General features: G+C 37.3%; 1 protein-coding gene across 1 annotated transcript; it reads right to left on the bottom strand.

Moving 5' to 3' along the window:
- Nucleotides 1–1,659: 1,659 nt before the first annotated feature.
- On the bottom strand, nt 1,660–11,102 carry LOC140148406 (monocarboxylate transporter 13-like). Its single transcript, XM_072170337.1, has 4 exons — nt 10,535–11,102; nt 4,757–4,900; nt 3,375–4,190; nt 1,660–2,362 (listed from the first exon to the last, which is right to left on the bottom strand). Exons 1-4 carry the CDS (start codon nt 10,722–10,724, stop codon nt 2,091–2,093), a joined length of 1,422 nt encoding a protein of 473 aa, XP_072026438.1. The 5' UTR covers nt 10,725–11,102; the 3' UTR covers nt 1,660–2,090.
- Nucleotides 11,103–11,396: the final 294 nt, after the last annotated feature.

Below are 11,396 nucleotides of genomic sequence, written 5' to 3' on the forward strand. Positions count from 1 at the left end.
TTTACCTCTAGGCTAGTCAAATTAAATATTTACCCACCACTAATTGCATCAAAATCCATTTTCGCATGCGTTCATCTCCCAAAAGTTCACACAAAAACATGTCAAAAGTCCCCAAAAATCCAAGTTCAGGAACAGTGCCTAATTTGCATAAATCCAAAATGGCCGCTTATGCAAGGTTGAAATTTCAAATTTAGTCAAATATTGTTTAAAAAAACCCATACCAATGTATTGCTCTCATCGTAAGATTCAGAAAAAGTATAGTTTGACATAACATGGATTTGTTATTTATGTTTCAAATAATATTTCTTCTAAACTTATTTGAATGCAATAAGAGTTTTAAAAACTCTTTTAAAGTGATGAATGGGAAATGTGATGAGAGAAAACAGTTTTGGAAATTGTGGGTTTTTTTTTCAGATTCTGCCTAAATTTGTGCGAAAATTAACGAAATATCACAGTAATAGTACGACTTTGTTCGTTGAATTGTACCATAAGCATATCCCTACAGGACCAGGTACTATACTATAATCAATTCCAGAAAACCTTTGACGAGCGCGTATTTTAAGCATACATCGCGTATTTACTGTGTTGGACGCACTTGTCTCTGATTGGCTGCTGAGGCGATCTGCTGTTGCCGAGTGGAAATTTATGAATGAACTGTGCGCCGTACGCGTTGTCAGCTCGAATTTGCAACATCACAGTAGTCGCGCTCGTCAAAGGTTCACTGCATTTTAGTATACTTGAAATATGCGCTGTTCGTGCGTGCATCCCACATGGTGTGATGACGCAATCGCCCCAAGTGATAATATAGGCATGCAAGGTTTCGCTGGCAATTGAAGCCCTACACCATGGCCATGGTGGCAAAGGGTCGCCGACCCAGTGCTTGTCATGCGAGGGGTCTCGGGTTCGAATCCCACCCAGGGCAAACAACTTCTCTCTTTGTTTTCTCTCTTTATTCCTTCCTTCTTTCCCGTCCCCCAAAAGCTCTTACCCAGCAAACACAAAAACGTTTTAAATAAAGTTATATTTTGGTTTAGGTAAAAACGTTTTAATAACATTAAATAAAGGTCATGATAACGTTTTAAAACGTTTTGTATGAAAACACACTACAACAATATTTGTAACAATATATGTTTTCAAAAAATGTTATTGCAAACTATTTTTGCAAACATTTTTGCGAAATATTGTGTTAATACTTAAATAACATTATGTTAAAATATTTGAACCCAGCAAACACAGAAATGTTGTTAAAATGTTTATTTCAAAACATTTTAATAACATTTAAATGTCCGGTTATATAAAGGTCGTGAAAACGTTTTTAAAACGTTATTGAAAATATTTTGGGCAAACATTTTTCGCAAAATATTTTTTCAACCCCAAAATAACATTCTGTTTAGAATGTTTTGTATCAAGTTTTCAAGAATGTTTTTGGAACGTTATTAAAACGTTTTTATACCCTTTATATAACCCGACATTAAGCGTTTTCTGTAAAACATTTTTGTTTGTTGAGCAGTAGATTATCAAATAATGTTTTTTAAGGTTATGAAAACGTTTTATACTCTTAATATACACTTTATATAACCCGACATTTAAACGTTTTCTGTTAACCTTTTATAACCTTTTGCGAATGATGTCGAAAACGTTTTTGTGTTTGCTGGTAGGTGGTTAGGGTTAGGTTACCACTATCGAAACTCAATATAGGCTTCCTTAACCCTAACAGGACCACTACAAAATACTAACCCTAACAGGACCACTACAAAATACTACTTGATATGCGCTGTTCGTGCGTGCATCCCACGTGGTGTGATAACGCAATCGCCCTAAGTGATTATAGGCACGGTTTCGCTGGTCAGCGAAGCCCAACACCCGTGGCAATGTGTCACCGACCCAGTGCTTGGCATGCAACGGGTCTCGGGGTTCGAATCCCAGCAAAGAGCAAACAACTTCTCTCTTTGTTTTCTCTCGTTATTCCTTCTTCTTTCCTTTCTCGTCGCCAAAAAGCCATTTGGCGGTTAGGGTTATATTTTAATATAAAATCGCAACCTCTAGTGGAAGGTCTTTTTGTAGAATCGCCGGAATTCCTTGGCTATATGCTATAAGGACGTTACATAACCGATGACTATCTCATTGGTTTCTTTAGATGGCACGTTTGGTTTTTTCAGTAAGGCATACATATGGCCATTTGATACATCGACATCACAGGTTGTTTTCTTATAACACATTAATCCTCCCTTTTTAGTCTCGATCTTCGTTTGTAATTTGTGTATTTGATTTGTGGAGAGAGTTAATACAGCTTCACAGAAAACAACACATCCAGCTACTATGAAGACGAGGTTATAGCTACCAGTCTTGTCATAGAGATATCCTGATAAAAAGAACATAAAAGGGTAAATGAATGTTATACGAGCAATTGACATACTTCATAGACTTTAACACTATTTGTTTATTGCGCTTACCGGGAGCACTTTCGAAGAACTTCCTTATCATCAGCTAGCCCATGTTGGTAGCTCTTACTTAGTTTCTTGAACACGGCCAGAGACCAACCTGGTCGGATAACGTCAGACAAGGTGAAGTCATCGAAGTTGGAAAATTCCTGCACCTGGTCTTGCTGGGTTTGATCAGATTGTCCTTCACAGGATCTATTCAATACAGGTCTTTGTTTCTTGATCAGGATGACTTCCATGATCTGTACAGATCAGTATGTACAGTCTATTCTTACTCACTTTGACATATTCTTGTACAGCCGATATGGAGCCTGCGGCTTTGGACTTAAGAGTTCAGCAAGCCTCTTTTTAAGTTTCCTACCCGACTCTCCGATCGGGCGTGACATTATTATAGACTATTTCAATTTGTCAACCTTGTTTTTCGGGGAAACAATTGTCTGACGCAATTTCTGATGAGGGTTAAAGGTAGTTGGAATGCCTGCTGTATTAAACGCTTTACACGGTTGTTCAGCTGTACATTCAATGTAGAGCAAGGTCAAGGTGACAGCAAAGGCCCTACTTGTGGACTCGAACATGGGAACATCAGAGCTGACAACATCGGGGCTGATGACGAGGAAGTTCCTCAAAAGCGCTCCCGATAAGCGAAAAAGAAACAAGTTGTGCTGAAGTCTAGGCTACTTGAACTTTTATTCTCATTTTTACTTCCACTACGTATAAATCTGCAATTCTAGATATGCTTATTGCAATAAGGGAAGAAAGCAAATTTGGCGTTTGCTGCTAAATTTACAGTTTGCTCAATTCGACTACCTCTTTTTGTCTCAGGGTGTACGCCTATATTATGCTTAGTAGTTCACATTGTATCGTCGCGTCGTATCGTATTTAGTGATAAGTTACATATTCAACAAGTTTCACATTTTAGTTTTGTTTTCTTACCTCCAAAATAGACGGAGATGACACCACCTACGGCCCATAGCATAGACGCCCATGCAATACTGGCCGGTGTGTCATCTTTTCCCACTAACTCAACGATAACCAAGAAGTAGAGGACTTCAGCACCTCCATTAGAAACACCATACAAGGCTGATAATGTTACCAAAAACCAAAATGAATTGTTCGCTGGCAAAGCGACGCAAGATATTCCACATACACCGAGACAGAGAGCGGAAAATTTCCAGGCTGAAATAATGTTTTTGTCAACAATTATGCCTGCAGAAAATCTTGCTAACAGCGAGCTTATTCCTGTAATAACTAATAGTAAAGCAGCATCAAACTCTTCAATACCCAGTTTTACTGCATGTGGTGCAATGTACACATAAACTGGAGTAAATGCAATTCCGTTAGCGAGACCCAAAAAACAGGTCACCCAAAAAGGCAAGCTTTGGCGAAATAGATTAAAATTAAAACTTGTTGCACATGTACCAATGCATCGTTTTAATTTTGCGGCAATTGATTCAGTTTGCTTTTCAGCTATGTATGCAAGTGGTACCTTTGCGTAGTCGATCTTGATTGGTTTCTCGACCGGTCGAAGAAGTAAAGCAACAACACTGATATTGCACATAATTCCTGCAGTTACTAACAATGTTCCTCTCCATCCATATTCTTCAAGGCACATTTGAAAGAAAAATGGAAGCACAAGAGTCCCTGATGCAGCGCATCCTGTAACAAGGCTAAGGGCTAACCCAAGTTTATTGACGAAATAGTACGTAACGTGTGTCACAGAGATGTACCATGCAAAGCCAAGGCCAATTGCTGTAAACAAAAATAGTAGAAAAAAGTTACATTAAAGAGCAATTCTGTTATAAAGTGTTGACAGTTGAATAAATTATTGATCATTTTATAGCGATTGTGTGTTTCATAGCGATTGTGAAATATCAAAGTGGGTTTTTTTTTCAAATTCTCGCGTTTCACAATACGATGCGCCTCCAGCGGTCGCTGAGTCGAGGCCAAAATACGCACTATTCCCACATTATGTCTTTCCAACGTGTGGCTTTAAGTCATGTATGCCCAGGCCCGTACGCAGGGGGGGTGCGGGGGGTGCGACCGCACCTCCCCAAATTTGCAAAAGTATACAAAAAGTCCCAAAATGTAAGAATTTGCGAGCGTAGCGAGCCAAAAAATCAGGTTTTTTACGGTTTTTTGGTCAAAAAAGGTCCAAATTGGGGGAAAAAGTCCACTTTTCACAAAATCGCCCCCCCCCCCTTTGGAAAAAGTCCACTTTTTCAAAATCAGCCCCCCCCAAAAAAATCCTGCGTACGGGCCTGTGTATGCCCTAAGTTTCTAGAGGCTATGTATGAACTATACTTTTAAAAACATACCGGCAAATGCAGACATTATGTAAAGGTGCCAAATAGTCTGAGCCATGATACTTCCAACAACGAATGAAATCATTATAAGTATACCAGAAATTAACGTAATTGTACGATATGTTAACATGTGGCCTAATGATGACGCTACTGGACCTGAAATATAAAAAGGCGAGGAGAAAATGTTATTTTATGAGGGTTTTTTTTAAGGAGAATATAGTTTTCGTACAGGATAATTATAATCATAAATGTATATTAATATACTGCGTACAAGAAGTATCTTTACACTTGGAAAAGATCCCATTATAATTAAAAAACAATGGGAAATATGTTGCAATAGACGCAATAAAGATTTGAATTCATCGAAAACAATGGAGGGGTGGACTTTTACAAATGCAATGGAAGTGATGCATAATACAGAGCATTGACGTTGAAAAGGAATCAAAAGTTCAACGACCGTCAGGACAATGCTTCCCGGGGAGTGCTTTATCAATAGCTAAAGGAAGCGACATTTCAGCCTTCTGAAAGATTATAAGAAGCTACCTCTGATGACCTATGCCAACAATTTGAAACTATAGATCTAGCAAATGTAACAAAATAACTGATGTTAGCCAATGACTTTAGATTGGATGAAAATTAAGACTCAAGAACAAGTTCCAGAAAAAGCTGCCAGAACCTTCAAATTTGGAAAACGTGTTATAATAGGCTACAAAAGTCGGTCAGTATGTAATGAAAGTCGACTTCTGACCCCATATATGGATTGTTTTCAGGACTTTTCTCTTTGATCATGTTGATCACATAAACACTGTACCTTTGTCTTTCAAACAACACATGTAAATAAAAATTCCCTTTAAAAGGGAAGGCCAGCGTCAATGCAGAAGAGGTCTTGTAAATAGTTTGGGTCACCGTGAAAGGCATTTTTTAGGATCACGCTTACATCCATGTTACATGACAGTTTACCAAACCATCAATGGTGAGAACATGCACACTGAAACAGCAAAACACATTAACTCCTATAACTCCTGTCAACTCTTTAATTCATTACTCCAAATTGTTCTGTATTTTTGTCTTTACTGCTTTTTACCCATGCTTATTATAAAAATCAAGAAATACACTGCAGTTGTTAGTTAATTCGCTATGTTAACTCAACTTACATGCACATTTTACTTTAAAATAATTTTATATTATTTCGCAATGTATAGTTTACTATAAAGTAGATAGTGGCAAGCACATGATAAAGGACTGATCATTCACTACAATCTTCACTTTTAAACTGTATTTTTTGAATGTGTTGATTGTTAGTCCGAAACTCCTGCAAAGCTATGGACATGGCATCTTACCTACTCCATTCTGTAGTCTGCATTGTGTGTTTTCTCAGTCTTCAATCATTTTGTTGAATGTAATTTTATGAATCAAATAAAAAGATAGAAATTGGCCTCACTTTAGTTATGTGTCATTTTACAGTATTTATCATTTATAAAGTAAGACAATAATTTATTTATTTTCTATAAGTGCATGTCAAAATATGGGATATATTGTTCAATATTATAGCTAGCCCCTAAAAACTTTATTTTCAATCGGATTTTTCCCGTTGAAAAGACAAAAGTGATGTTAAAGATAGCAATAATATCATCAATAACATTTTGAGTCAATTTTATCCATAAAACGATACAGGATAGGATAGAATGAAGATTTTGATTCCACAACATTATTAGATCTGTTATCAACATATCAATTATGCACTCACAGGCAACCAAACATCATGCTATGCTCACTAGTCCACTGATATGACCTCGTGATCATTCCCCCGCTTTGACCATGTCATTTTTTTTGATATGCTGATTGCTGAACAAGTTTATGTTTATATGTGTAGGCCTAACCTATGATAACTTTTTAAGTCATAATTAATTCAAACATAACTTTGGCAATACTCAATCGTTTTCGTTCGTTGAAACGGCAAAACATACTTTCTTTTCCTTGCAAATCGAATTAGCAGACATCAAAAACATTTCCACCACGAGAAGTAAACAAAATAATTCATACCAATAGAAGAAGGCTATAATCTTAGCTAATCTTTAGTGTACACAAACCCCATCTCAGAATTAGGTACCAGCGCCCTATGCGCTGGCGAAAAGATATCACACACTTGATTACGTAATAGTATTTGCATAAAATCAATTGTCTACAGTCACTGGCTGAAAATGAGTCGATTTATTAAGGAAATAAGAGGCTGAAATGAGGTCTTCTTGTATATTTTAGTATGGAGAGTTCTGCCTTTTTGAATAGTAGTAGAACACAAACTCATAAAACCACCTTTTGTCGAGTGGAAAGGTTTTAGTTTATTTATAATGTGTGGTCAATTATGTGTTATTGTCAAAAACAAGGATTTTCTTTCTATAAACATTTTGATATTGCCAACAATAGAAAACGTGGTTTTTTTATTTGCCAGTTCTGTTGACTAACCCCCAAGCATTACAACGGGAGTTTCCCTAGAAAATTTGTAACCGTGATTAAAATGTTACTTTTGTTCCATCATTATTACATTTATACGAAAAGAGAGGTCATGGTTGTTAGACTAAATGGTTTTACACTTATTGGTTATTAGACTAAATGGTTATCAGACCAAATAGTTATCGGACCAAATGGTTAAAGGACCTAATGATTATTGGACGTAGTGGATATAGACCAAATGGGTTTAGACGAAATGGATGGACGAAATGGATATTAGACCAAATGGCATTAGACCAAATGGCAAATCCCCGGTACTACACCCCTTGATAAATTTGTGACTATTTTTGCATTTTTCTCAACAAAAAAATAATAACACACTGGTAACAAAAGTTAAGTATATTATAGGGGCAAGGAATCCACTTAACTACACTGGAATTTCAGTGACTCAAGACAAGCGGTACGTTATTTATGATAAGAAAAGACATATATAATGAACCACTTGTCTTGAATCACTGAAATTGCAGTGAAGTAATTGGATTCCTTGCCCCTATAATATACACAACTTTTGTTACCAGTGTGTAGTTATTTTCAGAGGGTGTAGTACCACCTTAAAGCCCTATTTACGTAAAATTTTGCAATTGTCATTTTAAAAAATCCAGCATGTTGTACCGGTCATCCCACCTTAATCCCCTCAATTGTGAGGCCAGCTTTCCCCTTTAAAAGAAATTTTTATTTAAGAATATTGGCCCTTCCGTTCAGGAATGAAGCCGATAAATCCAATTGGCATTTCAAGCAAAACGGTTTGATATACTCTAATATACTTTCCCCTAAATCGGTTCTTTTGTAACACTGAATAATCAAGTTTTTATACAAACCATTAACACCCTTCCAAAAACGGGACACTATATATAATAATATTTTAACAAAAGCGGATATTTTAAAAAGCATTCCTAACAGGCATTATGGCCTAGACCCATTTCATACTTTTCAAGATTATATAGAGCATTTCCAATTTTTTTTTTCAAACTACGGTGGGTTGATTCTAGCCATTCTCCGAAATCGCATATTTCATAATGTAACTGGGTATTTAATAACTATTTAATGTTTTCCTTTGTAGCCTTTCCAAAAACGGGACATTCGTCTACTCCAGTTGTTTACCATCTATATAATAATACTGGTAGTCTGTGACTCTGTGACTCTGTGCCTCTGTCCCTCTGTCTCTCTGTCCCTCTGTGAGTCTGTCTGTCCGCCTATTTTCTCGGAGACGGGGGGTCGCACGTTCCTCAAACTTGGTGGGTGGGTGCAGCTTGACCCCACACAGAACAAGTTTGTATTGATTAGTGGGTCAAGGTCACCCGAGGTCATCCAGGGGTCAAATTAGTAAAAACTGTTTTTCTCAGAGACAGGGGGTCGCACGTTCCTCAAAATTGACAGGTGGGTGCGTCTTGACCCGGGACAGAACAAGTTTGTATTGGTTAGTGGGTCAAGGTCACCAGAGGTCATCTAGAGGTCAAATTAGTAAAAACTGTCATATGGGCATGCAACTTGGTGGGTAGGTGCATCTTGACCTAAGACGGAACAAGTTTGTATTGGTTAGTGGGTCAAGGTCAACCAGGGGTCATCTGAGGTCAAATTAGTAAAAACTGTTTTCCGCCTATTTTCTCGGAGACTAGGGGTCGCACGTTCCTCAAACTTGGTGGGTGGGTGCATCTGGACCTCAGACAGAACAAGTTTGTTTCGGTTAGTGGGCCAAGATCACCCGAGGTCATTCAGGGGTCATCTGAGGTCAAATTAGTACAAATTGTCGTATGGGCATGAAACTTGGTGGGTACAGTCAACTTTTAGAGTCAAATTTTGGACGGTCATTTTGGGGTCATCCAGGGTCACCCAGGGGTCATCTGAGGTCAAAATAGTAAAAACTGTCGTATGGGCATGAAACTTGGTGGGTACAGTCAACTTTTAGAGTCAAATTTTTTGACGGTCATTTTGGGGTCATCCGAGGTCAAATTACTAAAAACTGTCGTATGGGCATGAAACATGTTGGGTACAGTCAACATTTTAGAGCCAAATTTTGGAAGGTCATTTCGAGGTCACAAGGGGTCATCTGAGGTCAAATTAGTAAAAACTGTCCTATGGGCATAAAACTTGGTGGGTACAGTCACCATCAGCCAGGTAATCGCGACAGCCGAGAACCGCCAAATACGGGTAACCGCCTAGTATTTCAATATTATACATGTTATAACGGGACATAATTTCGATTACCTTGAGTTATGCTATTTTCAAGATTATAAAGCCTTTCCAAAATAAACGGGTTATTTGACCAAAATCGAAACTTTTGAAAATAATTGCTTTATCCCTCATAGTCATTTACCATTTTCAAGGTTAGACGACAGCCTGTCCAAAAATGGGTCATTAGATAAAAATCAATCTAGCCATTGTTCAAAATCGGGTATCTCATATAACGTGAATTCTCCGAATATCATAAATATTTACAGATCCTCTACACCTTTTCCAAAATGGGCATTTCAATAAATATTTTTATATAGCCCTATACCCGGTCCCTAAATCGGTTCTTTCTATTAACTGGGGTAATCTATTACTTATCCTTTTCCTACTTGATAAATATCGGAACTTACAACTCGCAAAGACATCCGAAATCGGTTATTATATTGTTTTACAAATGCTCTACACACCAGCGCTCGTTCAAAAACCAGACATTTCAATAAAAGTGGGTCTTTCCAAAATAATTCTCATACGCATTCTTCAAATTCTGTTCTTGCCTATTATAACGGGACATTCAATTTACTTCAGTTATTTACCAATTTTTAGATTATAGTTTTTCCAATACTATATGTAAAAACATGCCGTGCAGTGACATGTAATAGATTATTCTTAACTAATCCTTAATATAAATAGATAAATGTGTACATGTTGCAATATATATCTGTAGGAAATGAAATTGTCATTAGATAGCCTACAGTGGCGGCTGAAGCATATAATGTAGCGCAGGGGGCGGGACAACCATTTTTTTAAATTCCAGTGTTAGCCCCAAATGAAGGTGTGTTTTGATGTGCGATGCGCGCATAGTTTTGAAAATTTCACCCTTTTTGGGCTCAAAACGCGGTGTTATTCATGCTCAAAACGGAAGATGCAGCAATTAGCTTTATTCTTTTTCAGCTTTCGCCGCCTATGATTCATTAAGATGGCAGAGCATCGGTCCGGTGAACCGAAGGCCCCGGGTTCAAAACCTGGATAGTCAGTGAATTTTTGTCACTGTCTGTCATTTATCTTTGTGGATACTTGTATTAAGACTCTTTCTCATAATAGTAGTTTACTTACCCATAAGCCATTGACACATAATGATGGAACCAATAATAGATACACTGGTAGCATCCGAGTCAAAATCTCTCTCCCAATGGATAAAAAACAAACCAATGCTGGTCCAAAATCCATTAAGTAAAAAGCGTATAACACATCCGCTGAGACAAATCATCCAGCTCCATCCTCTGTCAACTGTTTGGTGTACCATGTTTACTATGTTTGCAAGCTTTTGCAGGCAGGTTACAGGCCTACTTGGACGTGCGACGTAATCATGCTGTATCAGGTGTATGGACCTTTCGCATTGCAATATATTGTGAATGCACTAATCATGGCGCAATCTCCTCATCTGCCCTGCACTCAGAGCGAAGGAAATAAGCTATTCCAGGCTTCATTTTCAGGGTCTGGTCTGAGCTATTTTCCGTCGCGCATTTTGTCACATCATTTAAGTAGAAGATAGCAGCTGATAGCGACCACAGGCTATTCCAATTTGAAAAGACACCTTTTTATTGCAGTGATACATTGAACCATAGCAATATTTTACGTGCTAAATTCATTGACCCGTTGATTTAACTAATGAAAAATAGAAATCATAACCTTGACCGTGTACAATATTAATATGAACAAAAATACCGAAATATTCATGAAATATAATCGATTAAAACTGATTCAAAAACAAATAGAAAAAAAAAAAAAAATCTAATTTTGAACGGTTTCACCAACAGAAATCCAATGCGCACGGGGGGCATGATGGCTAGCGTATAAATTATCCCCTATGTGCAATAAGCGCTTTATTTTAATTCAATAACATTTGTTAGATTTTTTCATTAATACTTATTTCGATGAAATCGAAAATAACATAATATTAAAAGGTCAATATTGC

This window comes from Amphiura filiformis, chromosome 3, assembly GCF_039555335.1.
Source record: "Amphiura filiformis chromosome 3, Afil_fr2py, whole genome shotgun sequence".
Taxonomy (NCBI): Eukaryota; Metazoa; Echinodermata; class Ophiuroidea; order Amphilepidida; family Amphiuridae; genus Amphiura; species Amphiura filiformis.